We start from the raw sequence: 20,845 nt of genomic DNA, 5'->3' as shown, positions 1-20,845 counted from the left end.
GGAGCGAGATTAAATTAGTATAAATTAATGAATAAAAAGAAAAACCATATTCGTTTTTTATAGTTATTTTTTGTAGTTTTAAGTATTAGGAATAAAATTTTAGTTTGAAGAATAATGTTGATAATTAATTGCTATTAATTTTTTAAATAAGATCTTAGAGTGTACCCATAGTCGCTTACTAAAAGTTGTCATGTACCACTACTCGATTAACACATGACCCTATAGTCGCTCAAAGACACTATCAATTAAACTATCATAAGTTTATTGATTTGGACAAATAATTTATAAATTATAATATTTTATTCTTTCATAATATAAAATTTCATGAATTTTAAAAATATATTTAATAAGATAAAGTTATAATAATTCTTAAAAAATTTGACGTAATCAAAATTTAATCTAACGAACGAATGTTAAAGTAAAAAAAGCCCGGCTATACGCGATTTTGAAAACAGTCATTTAATTTAAATTTATAATCTATTATAAAATAATTTGATACATTATATTTAAATATATTTAGATTCACAAATAATTATTTATCAATAATTTTTTTTTATAAAAAACGCATTAAACAGTTAAAGTGAGCGACTAATGGTACTGAGCGGGTGTAGGGACTTTTACCTTAATAACTAAATTATGTAAATTAATTCTTGGCAACAAACAATTTGCACCTTTATTAATTGGAAGATTTTTTCATGTATAATCATGATGGATATCGCGAAACACGAAAAAATTTTAAGTGACAATTAACTTGGTTATTAAAAACCCTAAAATTTTCATTTGCTGGCTACTTCCAGCATCATTTCTATTTATCATATTCTTGATATACATTAATCATTTAGAACTTTCACGATGAAGATTACTCACGAATATTTATCTCGACTTTTAAAAAACCTTGGGTCTTCATGGCTTTTAAAATTAATTATCAATATATTAGGAGATAAAACACTAATTAGATCTAAAAAAGGAAGAAACAGTATTCAAATTTATGTAAAAAAATGATAGTGAAGTTACCTGACGTTTAATATAGATTTTTTTCAAAATATATATTGACAATTTTTTTTACGCATATTACTACGCTGTGAAATTCAGGCACATGATATTCTGATAGATGGTAATTAGACATAAGATATTTTCTGATATATTTTGGAATTGATATTATGACTGTGATATTTAGTCGTGACACCTTTTACCTTATGCATAATTTTTTTTGTAATTGATGCGTTGAAAAAAAAATCCAAGAATGACAATTGTCTACTAACGTCAGGATCATAAAAACTTGAAATGTCGATTGAATAAATAAGTCAGTAAGTACATTGATGATAGATTTTTAAAATTTATTAACCGCAAGATGTTATGCAGAGTAAAGAATATTCTACAATGTAAAATAAAAATTTATATCAATGTTTTCGAAACATAAATTAATGAAACTTATGCCTTGACAGCGTATTTCCTCATTGGCCAGCTTGAGAGTTTTCGGGTTTCTTTAAGAGTTTTAGCGTTAGCTTGATGAGTAGTCAAACGACGGCGGATAGCCCTGGTTTTTTTTGGCCTCAAGTCCAATGGTTTCCACTTTTTGTTGGTGTACAATTTTCGCAAATTTTCCTTCTGCTTCTGATTAATAATAATGTATATCCGTGCGATAGATTTACGGAGTACACGCCTGTCAAATTTAATTCGATATTTATCAAAAAATGTAATGTTTAATTATTCATATAAATGAATACAACTAACATGTACATATATATTAAATTGTGTCAAATGAAATTCATTTTATTTTTCGGTCCTATTCGACAATGACAATGTAGCATAAAAAAAAAAAAAATAGGTACCAAGTGGACCCTCCAACGCAATTACAAAACACGCGCTCTCTTAAATGGATTTTCTCATTTACATAACATGAGAAATTTTTTTTTTAATTCGGAATTTTATAATTCATTAAAGGATCAATAAATTTAAACGACCATAACATATTTTTGTAGAGAATCGAACTCTATAAAATAGATCTCTTATAAATTTCTGATAAATCTAACCGTTCAAAAATTACTTATTTATGAAAATTTCAGTTTTTGTTCTGAATGATTCATTTGTAAAATCTATAATTTTTCAATTGTGATCAAAAATTATGTTATGACTCTTTTTTAATTGCTTCTCTATTCAGACTCACGTCGATGAACGGTACTATCTTTGTTTCACTTGTACAGTAAATAGTAAGTTTGTCCAAGTTTTTCTTTTAAACAAATAGAAGTTATCAAAAAATTGAAGTACAGTTCGCTAGTCTATAAAGTAAAGCATCGTCTATGTTTTTATTTTATGCTTAGGGCTTTCTTCAGAGAAAATCTTGGACAAAATTATCTGATAACAATTCTTATGGTCCTTTCAATTTATTGATCCCTTAACGACTTATAAAATTCCAAATTTAAAAAAGTCTTTTTAATGTTATTTAAATATGCTGCTGATTAGCCGACATCTAATAATTTATGAATTTTTTTAAAAATGATAAATTATAAAAAAAAAAATATTTTAAAAAATTGCACATACAGTTTTCCAAATTTTCAACATGTGTAATTTTTTCTTTTTTTTTCGTAATTGATTTGTTGAAAAAAAAAAATGCGCAAATTTGAATTGTCGCTCAACTTCAGGATCATTATTTAAATAAGTAATCTTATTTAAGTGAGCGCGCGTTTTGTAGTTAGGTTGAAATGCCCAATTTAGTACTCTATTTTTTGAAGTTACATTTAACGTAATTGTCGTATGGGACTGAAAAAAAATATCGATTTCCAATCGCACAGTCTACTATACGTACGTATATACGGTAAGAGATCTAGTACCTAATCATTCATATATTTGTATATCTATAGATAGTAGATTTTATTGCATGAGGAATCAGGTACTAGTTCCTTCATCGGGTACTAGGTCTTTTAACTAATAAGAACTTTTTTTGTGTAAGGTAAAAGATCTCATACCCGATCAGGGAACTAGCTCGCTGATGGGGAATTAAGTCTCTTACCTTAGGTATAGGTAACTATGGGGGAGGTTATGGAGTAATTTAAAAAATAAAAAAACTTACAATTTCAATGGGTCGGAAGAGTTGTGTCGTGCAACTCTAGCACTCATAAGCTCCTTTTTCAAATCATCGAGCTGGGTAAGCAGCTCCTTCTTTTGCTTAGCACGCAATTCTGAACACCTTGGTTTCTTCTGTAAACAATAAATAATTTTAAGGTTAACCACACGTCTAACATCATGTACGCACAATTGAAATAAAAATAAGTTTATTTCCACAATAATAAAATTATTTAGTTTATTTAAAATTATGATTCGTGTTTTGTCAATTAGTTTATTTATTATTCAAGTGATTAATGATTAAATTAAAGATTAAATATTAAAAATCTCACCATTATGACGGATTGCGTTGACCGAGCACGGAAAAAGAAAGATAAGGGTCAGAGTCACAAGGGCTAGAATTTTTTATAACTTCTAACTTCTGGCACGTGGCAGTGCGCGCGGCGAGTTTGTTCTTTTGGCGGGTAAATTTAAAAATTTTATTACATGACAAAAAATGTTGCTGGAATAAATTATAATGATAATTTTTTTTATTTTACCTGTTAAAATAAAAATAATTGTAATAAATTACGCGGACTTTAGATAAAATCCCCTATAACCGCTCAGTACCATTAGTCGCTCACTCTAACTGTTTAATGCGTTTTTTATAAAAAAAAATTATTGATACATGATTATTTGTGAATCTAAATATATTAAAATATAATGTATCAAATTATTTTATAATAGATTATAAATTTAAATTAAATGACTGTTTTCAAAATCGCGCAAAGCCGGGCATTTTTTACTTTGACGTTCATTCGTTAGATTAAATTTAGATTACGTCAAATTTTTTAAGAATTGTTATAACTATATCTTATTAAATATATTTTTAAAATTCATGAAATTTTATATTATGAAAGAATAAAGTAGTGTAATTTATAAATTATTTGTCCAAATCAATAAACTTATGATAGTTTAATTGATATTGTCTTTGAGCGACTACATGACAACTTTTAGTAAGCGACTATGGGTACACTCAAAGACCTTATTTAAAAAATTAATAGCAATTAATTATCAACATTATTTTTCAAACTAAAATTTTATTTCTAATACTTAAAACTGCAAAAAATAACTATAAAAAAAATATGGTTTTTCTTTTTATTTATTAAATTATATTAAGTAATTTAATCTCACTCCAATAAAAAGTGAGCGGATATAGGGGCTTTTACCTTATATGAAATTCGCAAATTTATTTTTATTAAAAGTAAAAAATAACAAGTAGGAGGAACTCATCAAAAAAAATTTTAATTAATTGTGATAGATGTGTTCGAATAAATATATTTGTCAAGCAACAGATATTATTTATAGGTTCTATTAATATTAATAAGACGAAAGAAATTTATTAGAATACCTAAAAAAATAAAAAGACGTAAGTAATAGTAACAGGATTTATAATTAATTTTTTTTTTATAATTTATTTCATAGATTAAAAAATTAATTTATTTAAATATAAGTAATAAAACTTTTTAAAAATTTTAATTGTAAACAATTTATTTTTAATAATTATTTAATCATTTATATTAAGTGATTTAATCTTACTTCAATGAGAAGTGAGCGGGTACAGGGGCTTTTATCTTATATTTAAATAAAATGAGAAAAGTACTTGATGAATAATTTTGAGAAAAAACTATTTATTGAATTAATTTAGATTACATCGAAAAGTTTATTATTATTATTATTGTAGAGTAAATAATAAAAATGAATACTTAAAAATTTAAATAAAATAATTTTAGAATCGACACTAATTAGAGTAATTTCTATTTTTGTTAATAAATAATAATTTATAAAATGTAAAAGGCGCCAGCGCTCTGAAATTTATATTTTTGCACTATAATTTACTATAAACTATCAGTTAAATTTTTCTATCACAACAGTAGCGATACTTTAAAGTGTTTATTATTATTTATATTTTCATTAAACACAGTGTAGTCTTGATAAAAATAATAACTGTCAAAGTATCCTAAAGATCTAAAAATAGCAAGCACTTTAATTTATCACGCTAATAAAAAATATAATTTAAAATATATAATGTTGATATATATACATATATCATATATTTAATTTACGTCGGCAACGTTTGCGTACGATAGGCAGTCAGAATTTCGTTTTCAATATTTTGATCCAATAGAATATCCATTCCTTTTATTCCCATTTCGCTGTATCTGTGAAATATTGGTATGGCAATGCGCCAAATTTCCCGGTTACGTTTTATTGCTTCAACAAGACAGTCGGCAGTTGTAAATAATGTCGATAAATTTTCAAATAAAGGCAACACGAGATTTGTTATAAATTGTACTTGTAAATCCGGTATCGATGCTCTTTCACGATCCATCATTTCAATTGGTGCTGTGCCCATACTTTTTTCTAAATCTCCCTGAGAAAAAAATTCGTCGTATATTTGCTCCTAAAATAAGTATCAAAAATAATAAATTAACAATTTATATATTTAAATATCATTACGGGTAAAAAAATTATATATAATTATATATAGGGAAGGGAGAGACAAAACGGGGTATGTAAGGAAATAGTGAATTTTCGGGAACTCAAATACCTTAAATATATTTTTTTTTTTAATGATATTCAAAGTGAATAGAAAAAATTTTCAGCTGCCGTTAAAAAAAAAAAAAAAAATTACAGGACAAAATGGGATACTTCCTAAAAAACGTGGAAAAAAATTTCTTAGAGCTTAAAAAGTTTAAATAACAAATTTTCTTTATAAAATTTTGAGAGTACCCCATCTTGCCCCTTCTTTTCCCAATTACATATACGTTTTACAGAGTTTTCAGGGATTAAAACGAAATTAAAGAGACTCTTTGCCATTTAGAATGCATGTACTTTATAGAAAATTTAAAAGTTCAGGCTTTCAAATTTAATACATTTTGAAAATATCAAAAACGATTGAAATTCGAATTTTTTACTTCTAAATTTTTTCTTTGTCGTGGCAGCAATAGTTTATATTTGTAAAATCATGTCTATACTGAAAATTTCAGCCCAAAATTTAAATATTTAAACAGCGCTCAAGAATTTTGAATATTAACTGATAATAATATGTAACTAATACTTTGAATAAGTTTTTGTATTTTTTTATAACTCAATTATTGTCATTTCTCTAAAATATAACTTTTGCATAACTAAAAATATACAGGACAGTTTTAAACAATAAAATTTGGTAAGTTTTGAATAAGCGAAAAAACCTAAAAATTGAATTAAAGAATAAAAAAGTATGTGAATAACTTATTATTTCTATTTCTCGGGTTATATTTTCATTGATTGTGATGCAAATTGATGGTAAAAAAATCGAGAAGCTTTATTATTAATATTCAAGAGTCGCTCGAAAACGTTCAAAAGACAGCACTCGGAAACATTCAAAATTCTTGAGCGAGGTTTAAATATTTAAATTTTGGGCTCAAATTTTCAGCGTAGTCATGATTTCACAAATATAAACTATTGCTGCCACGAGAAAGAAAAAAATTTGAAATAAAAAATTCAAATTTCGATCATTGTTGTTAATATTTTTAAAATTCGTGAGCGGTCTCTTGAAAATTTTTCATCGAGCTGATTTTTTGGAGAGGCATCTTAAAACATCGGAAACCAACAAATTTTTATAAGAGACTCGAGAAAAAAAAAATAGTCTTTTTTTTTAGGCCACCCATTATATATAAGAAAATATTATACATATTTATATATAATTTTTTTTACCCATGATTTTATAAAATAATCAATAATATTTACAGCGGTTTTTTTGGATGTCCTCCAGTCTTTAGTTTGATCACTTAGATCACAGCAAGTCATGAACATGGCATGCAAAAGTTTTTGGTGAACAGGATCTTTATAATCAAATCCTTTTTTAACCATTTCATCTTGTTCATCAATTGAACGAAAATGTGAAGCCAAATCAGTGGCAAGAATATTATTTCTGAGTAAATCTAAAGCCTCGCTGTATTCATCACTTGTAAGATTTTCAAAAATATTACAACCTTCAGTATTGAGAATGCACATTGATTGCGCTAAATGATGTCGCTCCATTACAGAACCTTCTGAACTGTAAAGACTCGCTAATACGGTACCACATTGGGTTTGGAATGAATTGTTGGTCCCTCGATGGTCAATATCATGGCACAAACCTGATACAAGAAATACTAATGACTGCAATCGTGTCATGTAATTATTTTTGACAAGATTTAAATTTTTAATCATCAGATAGGCAAAGTGTGCGACGGAAAATGCATGGACCCAATTATGATACGGAGCATCTCTGTATCCTTTCTTCACATAAAGTATAAACCTAGTAATTTTTTATCATTAATATTAAGATAATTATTGATTTATAATTTAGAAAAAAATTATCTTTAAGTTAGCAGACCATTAACAATTTTAGAATTTTTTTTTAAAAATTATTTACAAGATAAATAATCTGAAAATCGGTTTTTTCCCAAAAACTTCCCGCTCATCGGACTTACCTAAACTTAGAACTCAATACGTTTTGAGGCAAATCGAGCAAGTGGTTCATAAATTATATGAAAAGAACCTAAAAAAAAGAATCTTAAAGATGTCATTTTTAAAAACTCTTAATTAAGAGTTCTTGAAGACTCTATAAATAAGACATTAGTAGGACCAGGATTTTTGCTTTTATTTAAAAATAACAATTAATAATTAGTGGTGTAAAATTTTGAAATTACAGTGGAAGTATTGGCCGTATAAAAAAATTTTTCAAATAAAAGTTGTAGGAAATTTTATTTTCTACAGAAAATGTCTCTTATCATTTTTTTATACGACCAATATTTTCACCATAATTTTAAAATTAAGATTTTCATAATTAATAAAAATTCGAATAATTCATTATGAATCTAAATTTTCGAATTACGGTGAAAATACTGATCGTATAAAAAAATCATAAGAGACATTTTTTTTATAAAAATAAATTTTCTACAACTTTTGTTTGAAAAGTTTTTTTATAAGACCAATATTTTCGCCGTAATATTAAACATTTGAACCATTCATTTCGAAGTTAAGGCAAAAATCTTGTCCCTAGACGTCAGTTTTGTGACGTCTAATTGTATTCTTTTTTTTAACTTCTTTATGAAGTCAAAATCAGGAGCTCCTTAAGACATCATGGTAAATTCATACTGAAGTCTTATTTGCGAAGTCAGAAAAAAGAACTCTTTTGAAAGACGTCTTACTGAGCTCGCAAAGTGGCTCATTCGACATCTTGAGAATTTTTTAAAGACTTCCTTAAGATGTTGATAAGACGTCCAAATCATAAATAGGAACTCATCCAGAACTCATCAAGACATTTTGCTATCTAGGAAACTAATAACTTCCCTTTTTGCAAAAACTTTTAATTTTCATATCGAGAAGTTAGAAAAACTAAAAATATGCACATGTAGAAAATTAAAAAAACTATAGATGCAATTTTTAAAATATTTTTTTTATAATTTATCGTTTCAAAAAAAATCCAAAAATAATTAGATGTCCGCTAACTTCAGTATCAAAAAAAATTTTTAGATACCTCGCTAATGTTTTTCGTTTTATTCTCCATAGTGTGATAAGGTCAAGTTCATCGAACATTTTTAAAACGTAACAAGGTGTATGTTGATGAGGAATATTACGGGGCCTAAAGTGGAATTGATCAAAATCTTTGGGACTGTGATCATCTCGACAGTTGAGTAATGCTTGAACGGCTTCTTCTTCGACCTATAAAAATAAGTGATCAATTAATGAGTTTAAAAATAGCAATATATTTTCTCATGACATGACATTTAATTAATAAGTCTAACAATACCTGCTGTAGTTATCGATTTGCGTGAGTAAACAATTGGTTATTTAATATCAATTATGACGTCTCAATTTTTATTACTTAATTACACGGATCAATAAAAAAAAAATAATAGGACTTACTTTCATGTGGTACATCATCAGTTCGTTGCTTAATTTACTCCTTGCCTGAGAGTCTTGAATTTTTTTATAAATTATACTATGCATTATAGATATTCCACAGTAAATACTAAAAGCCGTTGCAACTTCTTCATCACACACGTCGAAATAAAGTCCATTTGTTTTGTTACACAATTGAGCTACCCCTAAAAAATATTTAAAAATAAATAAATTTAATAAAATATTTGGATAAATAATTCAAATTTATTACACAAACTATATAATTATAAATATCGTTAAATACTCAATGGCGTGACAGCAAAATAAACAAATGATAATCAATTTAACTAATTTACTTTTCAAAGTCACGCATTATCTATTTTTAGATATCAATTAAAATTTATAAATAAAATTTTTTTTACCAACCGATTATCTGATTTTCGTCACGTATAGGAAAACATAATATATTTCTTGTTTTGAATCCTGTTACTTCATCGATTCCGCTGTAAAATAATGGATGCTCATACGCATTTCTTATATTTATTAATTTTCCTGAGGTTGCTACATGTCCGGCTATCCCTTGATCGAGAGCTATTCGCATTTCCTATGAAAAAAAAAAAAATTATTTTTAATTATATTAAATATATCGCGTTACTAACTCCAAGAGGAAACATTTTTTATGCTGTTGTGTAGACTTATTTTATAGATAAAAATTGGAAAAAAAATTTGAAAGCCAAAGGACATGGGGTAGGAGTAGCATTTTTGGCCACTGCTTTATTTTCAGACATTAAATGATTTGTTTTAACTGCACTGTAAAAAAACGGGAGAGAATTCGGAGTAATTATGAATTTCATTTAAATCCGAATTCAATTATTTTATTTAAAAACTTATAAGTGACAAAACTGGTCCTTGGGGTGGTCGTTACAAATTAAATTTTCTCAGGCGCCCCAAAAAAAGCTTCTTTTCAGTGATAAAATACATGGGGAATTTGGTTTTTTTCGTTTTAAGTAAAAAGAACACGTGTCTCAGAACGACCAAAGTTCATTTTTCGATACAATTGCGGTTTTTTTTCAAATATCTAATGAAATATGCAGATTAAAGGAAAAACTCATAGGAACAATTTTGTAGGAAAATAAATTTTTGACAAAAAAGGTCATATTCATTTTTTTTATAAAAAGTATATTTATGAAGATATTTTGAAAATACTTTTTTTAGGTCTTATGAATTGGGCGTTTTAAGGATTACAAATTTTGAAAATAACATTTTTCTAAGTATATAGAAACTCCAACAAGAATTAATGATTGATATGTTACGAGTTATGAAGTTGTCTATATTTATGAAGAAACATTATTTTTAACATTCGTAATTCTTTGAATGCTCAATTGATAAGATCTAAAAAAGTTTTTTTAAAATATCTTCGTAAATATACATTTTATAAAAAAAATGAACATGACTTTTTTGTCAAGAATTTGATTTCCTTCAAAATAGTTTCTATGATTTTCTCCTTTAACCTGCATATTTTCTGAGCTATTTTAAAAAAAACCACGATTGTATCGAAAAATAAACTTTGGTCATCCTGCGGCACGTATTTTTTTTACTTAAAATGAAAAAACCAAATTCCCCAGGTATTTTTTCACTAAAAAGAAGCTTTTTATGGGGTGCTTGAGAAAATTTAATTTTTAACGACCCCACTACTGGTCCTAAAATGATCAAAAACAGTACTTTTGTCTTATAGCTTAAATTATACGCACGTTCAACTTTCAAAATTTTTTACCAATTTTCAGATTTAGAATAAGTCTACAATATCATTAGCAATAAAAAAAAATGATACGCCCTTTTGGAATTAGTGACACGATATTTGAATAATATTGAATATATTTCTCACTTCAAAACAGTTAAATATTAAATTTAAAAACTCCTGCATTGAAACCAAAGCACCAGCAATAAGACTGTCATTAATAAGTAACATTTTTTTTTTTTGTTATTTAATAAAATTTTTAAAAGCAACTGAATTCTAAATAAAAATACACAATATTTATAGTCTGATAAAATGTAAACATTGAGTGAGTGTATATGTAATTTATTAAGGATGATAATCAACACGCGAATTGAAAGATTAATTTAAATTATACGATTTTTATTTTTACTATCAGCAGATGCTTGATAAAGTATCGATTATATTAAGAAGAAAAATTGCTTTTACTGAGAAATATTTATCGAGTCAAGAACTTCTTGTTGATAATTATCACCAACATACTTTTTTGTCTTTATAATTAATCGACTCGATGCGACAAAGTTTTTATTTTTACGAATTATAAAATTTGTTGATCTTTTTTTTTCAAGCCGCTGAAATGACTCGTGTAAAAAAAAAATTTGAAAAAAGTTTGACATGTTGAATTTTGATAGTAAAAAAAAAATTACTTACTTACTTATTAAACTATTAAAATTACTTAAAGTTTTTGAACTTTTTCGAAATGAGGGTTACATAAAAAATTATTTTTTAACTTCCCGTGAAGAAAATTGAAATTTTTCAAAAATAGGCGAGTTATTTTTACTTAAAATTCGCTTATATATAAAATCCTAAATAAACTTTTTTTTTTTTACTGTAAAAATTACAAAAGTTAAAAAAAAATTCCGCTGGAAGTTCTAATCTAGGGGTTCCACATGTTCAACTTTTTCGGAATGAATTTTTTTTACCTTAAGAAGATCAATATTTTTCGTTAATTAATTTTTCTTGTGGAAAATGAATAGTTAATTAAAGAAAAAATTATCAAGTATAATAATAAGAGTTTCATTATAATTGGTCTTTAATTAAAATATCTAATATTTTAAATTTCTCGTAAATAATTAAATAATAATTACGTCTGTTGTTGAAATTCCATCAAAAACTTTGGCTACAAGTTCATGATGCTCATGGTCAAGTAAAAATAATGAACATCTCTCAGCCTTTGTCAACTTTCTTGCCTCGACCATTATTTCCCGTAACAAATCCGGCAAATCGCCTGAAAAATTATTTTTAAAAAATAGTTAAATTAAAATAAAAATACTTGAATTTATTTTTAGTTACCCAAATGAGTAAAAAGTTTCCTTGAAACAGTAAGTAGATCTTGACATTGAACTTTTAGCCGCGTCTCCTCTTGGCATCTTAAAGTATTCAATAGTAACCCCAAACAATATCTAAAATAATTAGGGGTCCAATTAGATGCCAATTATTATCAAGTGAAAAAATAATATAAAAATACTACCGAAAACATTCTTCGACAATTTTAATACAAAGATCCTCAGCAGCCTCGTCATCAGGATAATTTATCAGGGTAACAACTAACGCAATATACTGCTCACTAGGATGTTCAATAGGAATACTGAGTAATTTATCAGGTACCAGTTCACTGACAGAGTTTAAATGTAGTAATAATTCTTGGTCCAGTTCTGTACAGTTAACTTTTAATGACTTTCGTGTTTTAATAACGCGATGTAATACATGATCGCTTGCCTAACAATCACAATAATTTATTATATTTTAGTTAATTCAACAATCGATTTATTTTTTATTAATTAATTCATTAAATATGTGAAATTTTTATGATTGAAATAAAACTGATTTGAAATCAGTGGTACATAAGATTTAAACAAACAAAAAAATAAGTATGGTAAATATACCCTATCAAGAAAATCCATGTGGGATTGCATGGAAACCCATAGGAATCCGTAGAGAAAAGTGTGGGTTTATGTAAGAATTCATAGGAATCGACAAAGGAGTGTTTAGATTTATATAAGAATCCATGTAGGATACCATGGGTATCTGGATTCCCATATGGGAAATCCACATAGGACACTGGATACCTGGATTCCCATAGGAATTTTGATAAATGAATTTCTTTGTGGGAAATTTATATAGGAATCTGGGTTCCTATGTAAGTAATTTCTATAGAATCCGGAGTATCTGGATTTCTGTCTACTGTCTATTGATACGAGTCTATGAATTTATGCTGAATTGCTATAGGAAATCATATAAGAATCCATCCGAAAACACCATGTGGGAACGGTAAAAATATTTTCATGATACTTAGCATCCCTACAGTCAGTCGAAACAAGTTAATTTCAATCCGATGCCGCGAATCAACATTAGCAAACAAATAAATTGTGCCTTCAGTAAGCGGGCAGAAACAAACTTGTTTCGACCCTTGGGAACAAACTAATCATGTTTCTGCCCGCTGACTGAAGACATTCGTAATTTAAACTCTGGTACTTGTCATTTGTTTAATAGTAATTTTAGACCAATAATTTTATTAACGTAAATGGCAGTTCTGACTGTGATTAAGTTTTATAAAAATTAATGCGAATAATTTTTATCATTTGTTTTCACATGAGAGAAAAGAATGACTTTCTTTCCTCTAAACAGGACAGGAATTTAAATTTTCGGTGCAGGTATGGTGAAAATAATCCCTGATAGCCGCCTTAATCACAAGTTAACTTCAAGTTACTGCCGTTTTCTGAAACCGATTTAAAGGAAAGTGTTGGAGAGCAAGAAGCTACCTTTGGGTTGACAGTAAATTATCTGTAACTTGAATTCAATTTGACTACAAGTGTTACTGTCAGACAATGATATTAAGTTGATTGAAAGTTTCACTTAAAATTGACGGCAAGTTTTTCTGTCAAATTACATTCAGATGACGGCAGTTGATTTGCATCAACTTGCATGCAAGTATTATCCAGCCAAGGCTTATCAGAAACTTGTCGTTAAGTTCGCCGAAAATGTTTCACTGCAGAACTAGCTGAGCGATTATATTTAAAGTGTGGCTATCAGGGATGTTTCTGCTCGCTGACTGAAGACATTCGTAATTTAAACTCTGGTACTTGTCATTTGTTTAATAGTTATTTCAGACCAATAATTTTATTAACGTGAATGACAGTTCTGACTGTGATTAAGTTTCATAAAAATTAGTGTGAATAATGAATAGCACTTATAGTTTCTGCTCAATTATAAATTGAAAATAATAATTTAAGCTTACGCTAATATTTGGTCTTAAATTAATATGTTTCTGACTACTGACAATGAAATTTTAAGTTCCAATGCAAGATAATTATGGAAAATATTGTGTGTAACTCAGGATAAAACACGATTTTATGCAGGTGATTTCAGTCAATCTCACCCCAGTCTGAAATCGTTTTGTTTTATCCCTCGTCACACAATATACTATTTAAAAATATAAGTCTTATATTAAACTATTAAAGTCTCGGGAATCAATAAAAAAATATTGAACAATTTAAATTTACGCTAAATAAAACATAATTTCTAAGATGATTACGTTTGATTGGTTTATAGGAATTCTTAATCCTCTGTCAAGTATTTTTCCACCCACAACATGAATAACCATTTCCTCCGATTCTGGCAAAATAGGCGCAAGAAATGATATATTTGCTCCAGATTTTGATTCAATCTACAAAAATACAAATAAAATTTTTCTTATCAGCAATAAAATTAATTTATTTATAAAATTTAAATAAAATTCGAATTTATTAAATATAATTCACTCAAGTTAATAAAGTAAACATATAAATTACTTACATTTATAAACATGTTATCTATTTTTATTACGCAATTCATTGTTTTATTTTTCATTGATTTACAAGAGTAATAATAATAAATCAACCAAGTAAACTTTGGTAAAAAAAAAAAATTAATCATTTGAATTGAAGCCAAATGTCATTTTGTTAAATCGACACGTGATTCAATGATGACCATAAATGTTATATAATAAATAACTAAGCTAATTATTGTTAATAGTACTACAGTTTAATTTATAAAGAATAAAATAACTTACATATTTATTTAAATTTTTCTGCATAATACTGCAAGGCAAGTCAGCAAGATCTTTAATGAGAGAAAGCATTTTTTCAGGTGTCGTTGATTCCAATTGCAACGTCATTTTAATTAATTATTTATTTATTTAAATTCTTAAGTTACGTTATTATCAAGTAATAATTTACTATTTATTGCTCCTCATTATTAAATTATTTCACTTAAATCACGGCGATAATTATTATTGTTATTACTTATGAGAAACATTTGAAGTTTTTTCAAATCCGAATTTATTTTGGCAATTCATGCTCGATTACTTTTGGTCATATTATTTTAAATGTAATAATATTGTTTAATTAAACTTTGTTTTTTATTTTTTATTATTTTACTTAATTGTTTACTAAAACATAAGTAATGAATACAAATTTTGTACTCATTTACTCCGAAATCTTCCACCTTCCACGATCAGAGGATTACTGACCCCGGATAAAAAGGCAAATAAAAACAAACAATTACGTACGTATATTTATGTATATATACACACATATGTGTGTATGTGTGTGTAACTATCGATTAATCGAGACATTTATTTCGATTCCTTGAATTCATAAATCGAAGGCGCATGCGCGCACATCTAAAATTCAAGAGTTTGAGTTTTAATTTATATTACAATTATATAAATATTTTTTTATATATTTATATAAGGTAAAAAGCCCCTATACCTGCTCAGTACCATTAGTCGCTCACTTTAACTGATTAAGTCGTTTTTTTACAATTTTTATAAAAAAAAGTTACAACTAAAAATATTATTATTGATAAATAATTATTTGTGAATCTAAATATATTAAAATATGATGTCCCTGATTAAAAATACTCATTGAGAAGGATTGAAAATTATTTCAATTCTTTTCAATCCACACGTAGGTTTTGGAAACTATTGAATGGAATTGAAATTTTGATCATTTGAATACTTTGTAATTCTTAAAATGGAATTTAAAAGTATTGAAAGGAATTCAATCTTTCATCATTTCAATACCTTCCAATATGGAATTATTTTAGTATTGAGAAGGATTTAGAATGATTCAAAAATGGCAATTCATTTTTATTCTTTTCAATTCTATACTCGATCCGAAATATCGAACTATTTTGGTATTGAGAAGGATTCAAAAAGATTCAAAAATGTCAATTCATTTGAATTTTCTTCAATCCCACACGTGACCCGAAATGTGAAATTCTTTTGTTGTTGAAAAGTATTCAGAAAGATTGAAAATTTTAATTCATTTGAATTTTTTTCAATCCCAATCTTCACCCGAAATATGGAACTATTTTGGTATTAAGAAAGATTGAAAATATCAATTCTTTTGAATCTTTTTCAATTTCTCGGAAGTTTAGAAATTCTTATATTATTTTTGGATTCAATATGATTGAAAAATATTAAATTAATGTCCAGATGAAAACCTTGGGGTATAGAAAGTATTCAACAGGATTCAATTCTTATTTTTTTCAATACTTTTCAATGAGTATTTTTGATCAGGGGTATCAAATTATATTATAGTAGATTATAAATTTAAAAATAATAACTGTTTTCAAAATTGCGCTCAGCCGGGCATTTTTTACTTTGACGTTCATTCGTTAGATTAAATTTAGGTTACGTCAAATTTTTTAAGAATTGTTATAACTATATCTTATTAAATACATTTTTAAAATTAATAAAATTTTATATTATGAAAGAATAGAGTAGTATAATTTATAAATTATTTGTCAAAATCAATAAACTTATGATAGTTTAATTGATATTGTCTTTGAGCGACTATTGGGCCATGTGTTGATCGAGTAAAGGTACATGACAACTTTTAGTGAGCGACTATGGGTACACTCAAGGACCTTATTTAAAAAATTAATAATAATTAATTATCAAGATTATTCTTCAAACTAAAATTTTATTCTAATACTCGAAACTTTAAAAAATAACTATAAAAAAAAATATGGTGTTTCATTTTATGAAAAGTGAGCGGTATAGGGGTTTTTACTTATATGAAATTAATAGTAATTACATTTGGTCATAATTATATTGGTCATCAAAGAACGCGGGAAATTCAAAAGCCCAATAGAAACCGTCAATCGATAGCGACATCTGGTTAAAGGGAAAGTTTGTTATCGCTTTCGTCCTCGAAGGTTAAATAGAAGATAGAGGAAGGTAGAGATCTCCCTCCACTCGAGAGTTCAATTTGCCTGTTCTTTACATTGCTCCATTACTTACACCAACTTACACTACACGCACTACACCTACACCCTTGTAAACTTGTGTATAGATATTGTTTTGTTGTATTTATTTATTTATTTTGTAACATAATAACATAAGTGATAAAAAATGAATATGTCAATAGATAAAAAAAAATATCCATCGGCATTGCCGACAAATTGGCCAACTCGTGATGAAATATCTCGTAAAAATTCAAATCCACTACCACCATCCTCAGGAAAAGTTGATGTTTACTATTATAGGTTAGTATTATTGTTTTTTACAATAATCATATAATATCTATTTTATAACTTAATTGAATGATTCAATTTTATGATATTGAAGTTAGTCAACGTCTTGTATTTTTTTGAAAATAATAATTTATTCAAAAACAACAAATGCCAGTTTTTTTAACGGAATTTTGTTTTATCCGAGTTTAAATTAATATTGTTAGTATATCTAAACATTAATAATATATAGATAAACCAGCAATAACAATTTATACCCCGTATAAAAAACTGGCCCTGAATTATAAAAAAAAAAATGTTTGAAAAAATTGCACACAGTTTTTTTTAATTTTCTACATGTGCATATTTTTAGTTTTCTTTTTTTTTAAATTAATTTCTTATCAAGTAGATCTGAAATTTGTTAATTGTCTGTTTATTTCAGGATCATTAAATTTTTATAATTGAACAATAATTTTTAATTGTTTTTTATAATACAATTGATTATTTTGTTGTTTTTTTTAGTCGAGGAGTAAGAAATGATGCATCATTAGTACCACCAATAAGACAAACGGCTTCTATTTTCAAACAACCAGTTACTATTTATAAAACACAAGACAGAAAAGTTAATAAAGATGTAAAACATCCTACTCAGGATAAACCAAAACAGGTTTGTTAATTAATTAAGCAAACAAGTCGAACTATGTAATTTAATTGCTTAAGTATTTTTACTCAAATTAAAACTATTGATTGCTTTAGGAAGGAACTGATAAAACTGATAGCAAATATGGCTCTCAAGATAAACCTAAACAGGTAAAATAATTTCAAATTTTATTTTTTTCTCTCATTAATTTATGATAGGAAGTTGGTTCCACCATGATATTTCCCGACGACAAAATCTCTCCAGGACAAAATCTGCTGGACAAGATCTCTATTAACAAGACTTTATAATAATCTATGTAATTATGATTTCTACACTTACGACTGAAATCGTATTCAGATTTTTTTTTTCACATTTTATGTGTATATCATAAATATATAGAATATGCTCCACATACATGTATTTTATCCTCGAGAGATTTTGTCATAGAGAGATGTTGTCAAGGAGATTTTGTCCGGGGAGATAAAGTCGTGTTACCAGGAAGTTAGTTGACGTCTAATAGTTTTTTAAATTTATTCAAAACGATAAATTAAAAAAAAAAAAAATGTTTAAAAAAACTACATTCATAGTTTTTTTAATTTTTTACATGTGCATTTTTTTTTTTTTTTGTAATTTGTTGAAAAAAAAATCCGAAAACTTTTTAATAGTCTGCTAACTTCCGGTTCATTATTAATTTTCACAATTGTTTCTCCCTCATTTTATCTCAGAAATAAAGTTTCGGATAAAAAAATCTCAGCAAAACCATTTCATGAAAAAATATCTCCAAAAACAAGACAAGGATGCAGTTAATATTTATATGAAGATATTTTTGCTAATATATTTTAACTGAGATGTAAAGATGAGCCACTTTTGCAATGATATACATTTTAAAATCATGTACTCAAATATTGTCTTTAGATTAATTTTTATTTTTATTTAAGCTGTTTTGGGAAAAACGATTGGAAGGCTTGAGAGCATGTGATCCAGATGGTTTTGAATTCAACGGAATGGATTTACCTAAAACTTTAAAACCAGTAGGACCTTATATTACTGAAGAAACGTTACTCCAAAGTGTAGCAACTGCTCTTCATATGTCATCCCAACCAGTAACCGGGCAAACTGGATCTAAAACTTCACTTGAAAAAAATCCAGGAGTATTTTTAAATCCTGACCAACCTCTAGTTCAGGTTAAAACTTAACATTTTACATACAAATTTTCATTATTTTGTAATTAATCGTGAATTTCTCCATGTATTCAATTAATAATTTTATTTTAAGTTCAAATTTATTTTTTATTAAAAATAAACCAACTTATATATTTTCATTGGTTATTTTTATTTAACAAATATTTCATTTTCTTTGTTTACATAAACGGTTTAATATTACACATTCATTGCAAAAAACGTAATTACATATGCAATATTATTATTTACTCTACTAATTATTATTAACTACATGATACATTTATTATATTAGATTTATTTGATTGCAGGCCGTCACGATAGCTGATGACGATATAAAAAAACAAGAAGACAGAGTTGCTATTGCAAGAAAAAAACTTCAAGATGCATTACGTGCAATTTCAACTTGATTTCTTATAAATTAAAAATTAATTCATATTATTATTTATACAATAATCTTTATATATATCTTTTAATTTAAGTTCGACTTTTACATTTTATAATATACAATAATTATCCAGCGTAAACGAATATAAAACATAATTTTAAGTTAATGATATATATATATATATATATAAATAAATATAATTTTTTTTATAATAAATTTTTTTAAACCATCGACGCACATATTTTTCAAATTTATTATTGTCAATAAAGTATTTAAAAATCTGATTAGCGCCATTTTTAACAAAATCTGTTTTTTGTATGATAACTTATTTTTAAAAATTTGATTTTATTTGAATTGTTGCGAAATAGAAAATTCAGCAGACTTCTAGAGAGTGTTCAGAAATATACTCTGGAGGTGAAGAATTACCTATCCAGGTGTAACTAGTACCTTTGTAATGTTAAATCGCACCTTGAGTTCGACCAGAAGATATCTGAACGCAGGATTTGAATATTTTCTCTTCCAGAGTGTGTTTCTGAACAAGCCCCTAACACTTTTAGGTTTTTCAAGTTTTTATAAACAAATGACAGATTTATGATCCTGAAGTTAGCAGACAATTCAAAATTTTCTGCTTTTTTTGAAAAATCAGTTACAAAAAAATAGCAGCTGAATTTGATAATGAGTTGCCACTTTTCATTAGAGTGAGATTAAATCACTCAATATAAATTAATAAGTAAAATGAAAAACCATATTTTTTTTTTATAGATATTTTTTGAAGTTTCGAGTATTGGAATAAAATTTTAGTTTGAAAAATAATGTTGATAATTAATTGCTATTAATTTTTTAAATAAGGTCTTTGAGTATACCCATAGTCGCTCACTAAAAGTTGTCATGTACCAATACTCGATCAACACATGGCCCAATAGTCGCTCAAAGACAATATCAATCAAACTGTCATAAGTTTATTGATTTGGAAAATAATTTATAAATTATACTACTTTATTCTTTCTTATTATAAAATTTCATGAATTTTAAAAATATATTTAATAAGATATAATTATAACAATTCTTGAAAAATTTGACGTAATCTAAATTTAATCTAACGAGCGAACGTTAAAGTAAAAATGCCCGGCTATGCGCGATTTTGAAAACAGTCATTTAATTTAAATTTATAATCTATTATAAAATAATTTTATACATTATATTTTAATATATTTAGATTCACAAATAATTATTTATCAATAATAATTTTTTTAGTTGTCATTTTTTTTATAAAAATTATAAAAAAACGCCTTAAACAGTTAAAGTGAGCGACTAATGGTACTGAGCAGGTATAGAGGCTTTATCTTACTTTTATTTTTTTTATTATAGATTTTTATTCAACTTTTAAATTA

The 20,845-nt window shown here is 26.5% G+C and overlaps 3 protein-coding genes across 3 annotated transcripts; 1 reads left to right on the top strand and 2 right to left on the bottom strand.

Annotated features, from left to right (window-relative positions):
* Window positions 1–1,312: 1,312 nt before the first annotated feature.
* On the bottom strand, window positions 1,313–3,500 carry LOC103569584 (60S ribosomal protein L35). Its single transcript, XM_008546935.2, has 3 exons — window positions 3,396–3,500; window positions 3,071–3,198; window positions 1,313–1,663 (listed from the first exon to the last, which is right to left on the bottom strand). The coding sequence occupies exons 1-3, from the start codon at window positions 3,396–3,398 to the stop codon at window positions 1,432–1,434; spliced, it is 363 nt and encodes a 120-aa protein (XP_008545157.1). The 5' UTR covers window positions 3,399–3,500; the 3' UTR covers window positions 1,313–1,431.
* A 1,297-nt stretch (window positions 3,501–4,797) lies between these two features.
* LOC103569596 (cGMP-dependent 3',5'-cyclic phosphodiesterase) lies at window positions 4,798–15,266 on the bottom strand. The gene is made up of 10 exons (XM_014444982.2): window positions 14,802–15,266; window positions 14,286–14,417; window positions 12,222–12,469; window positions 12,044–12,153; window positions 11,839–11,978; window positions 9,403–9,580; window positions 9,001–9,182; window positions 8,612–8,796; window positions 6,835–7,387; window positions 4,798–5,506 (listed from the first exon to the last, which is right to left on the bottom strand). The coding sequence occupies exons 1-10, from the start codon at window positions 14,904–14,906 to the stop codon at window positions 5,165–5,167; spliced, it is 2,175 nt and encodes a 724-aa protein (XP_014300468.1). The 5' UTR covers window positions 14,907–15,266; the 3' UTR covers window positions 4,798–5,164.
* Window positions 15,267–16,958: 1,692 nt separating this feature from the next.
* Window positions 16,959–19,613, top strand: LOC103569595 (methyl-CpG-binding domain protein 3). Its single transcript, XM_008546952.3, has 5 exons — window positions 16,959–17,284; window positions 17,771–17,915; window positions 18,005–18,058; window positions 18,827–19,072; window positions 19,378–19,613. The coding sequence occupies exons 1-5, from the start codon at window positions 17,151–17,153 to the stop codon at window positions 19,474–19,476; spliced, it is 678 nt and encodes a 225-aa protein (XP_008545174.2). The 5' UTR covers window positions 16,959–17,150; the 3' UTR covers window positions 19,477–19,613.
* Window positions 19,614–20,845: the final 1,232 nt, after the last annotated feature.

This window comes from Microplitis demolitor, chromosome 1 (assembly GCF_026212275.2).
Source record: "Microplitis demolitor isolate Queensland-Clemson2020A chromosome 1, iyMicDemo2.1a, whole genome shotgun sequence".
Taxonomy (NCBI): Eukaryota; Metazoa; Arthropoda; class Insecta; order Hymenoptera; family Braconidae; genus Microplitis; species Microplitis demolitor.
The sequence above is the reverse complement of the archived record's forward strand: the minus strand, read 5'-3'. Positions and strand labels throughout refer to the sequence as shown.

Excerpts from the sequence above, each read along its gene's own strand:
- LOC103569596 (XM_014444982.2), bottom strand. The coding sequence starts at position 14,906 with ATGACGTTGCAATTGGAATCAACGACACCTGAAAAAATGCTTTCTCTC. Across the intron at positions 14,418-14,801 it reads AGAAAAATTTAAATAAATAT|ATTGAATCAAAATCTGGAGC; the intron begins GTAAGTTATTTT and ends GTATTTTTGTAG. Across the intron at positions 8,797-9,000 it reads TGATGATGTACCACATGAAA|GTCGAAGAAGAAGCCGTTCA; the intron begins GTAAGTCCTATT and ends TTATTTTTATAG.
- LOC103569595 (XM_008546952.3), top strand. The coding sequence starts at position 17,151 with ATGAATATGTCAATAGATAAAAAAAAATATCCATCGGCATTGCCGACA. Across the intron at positions 17,285-17,770 it reads GTTGATGTTTACTATTATAG|TCGAGGAGTAAGAAATGATG; the intron begins GTTAGTATTATT and ends TGTTTTTTTTAG. Across the intron at positions 19,073-19,377 it reads CTGACCAACCTCTAGTTCAG|GCCGTCACGATAGCTGATGA; the intron begins GTTAAAACTTAA and ends ATTTGATTGCAG.
- LOC103569584 (XM_008546935.2), bottom strand. Across the intron at positions 1,664-3,070 it reads TCTTCCGACCCATTGAAATT|GCGTGTACTCCGTAAATCTA; the intron begins GTAAGTTTTTTT and ends TAAATTTGACAG.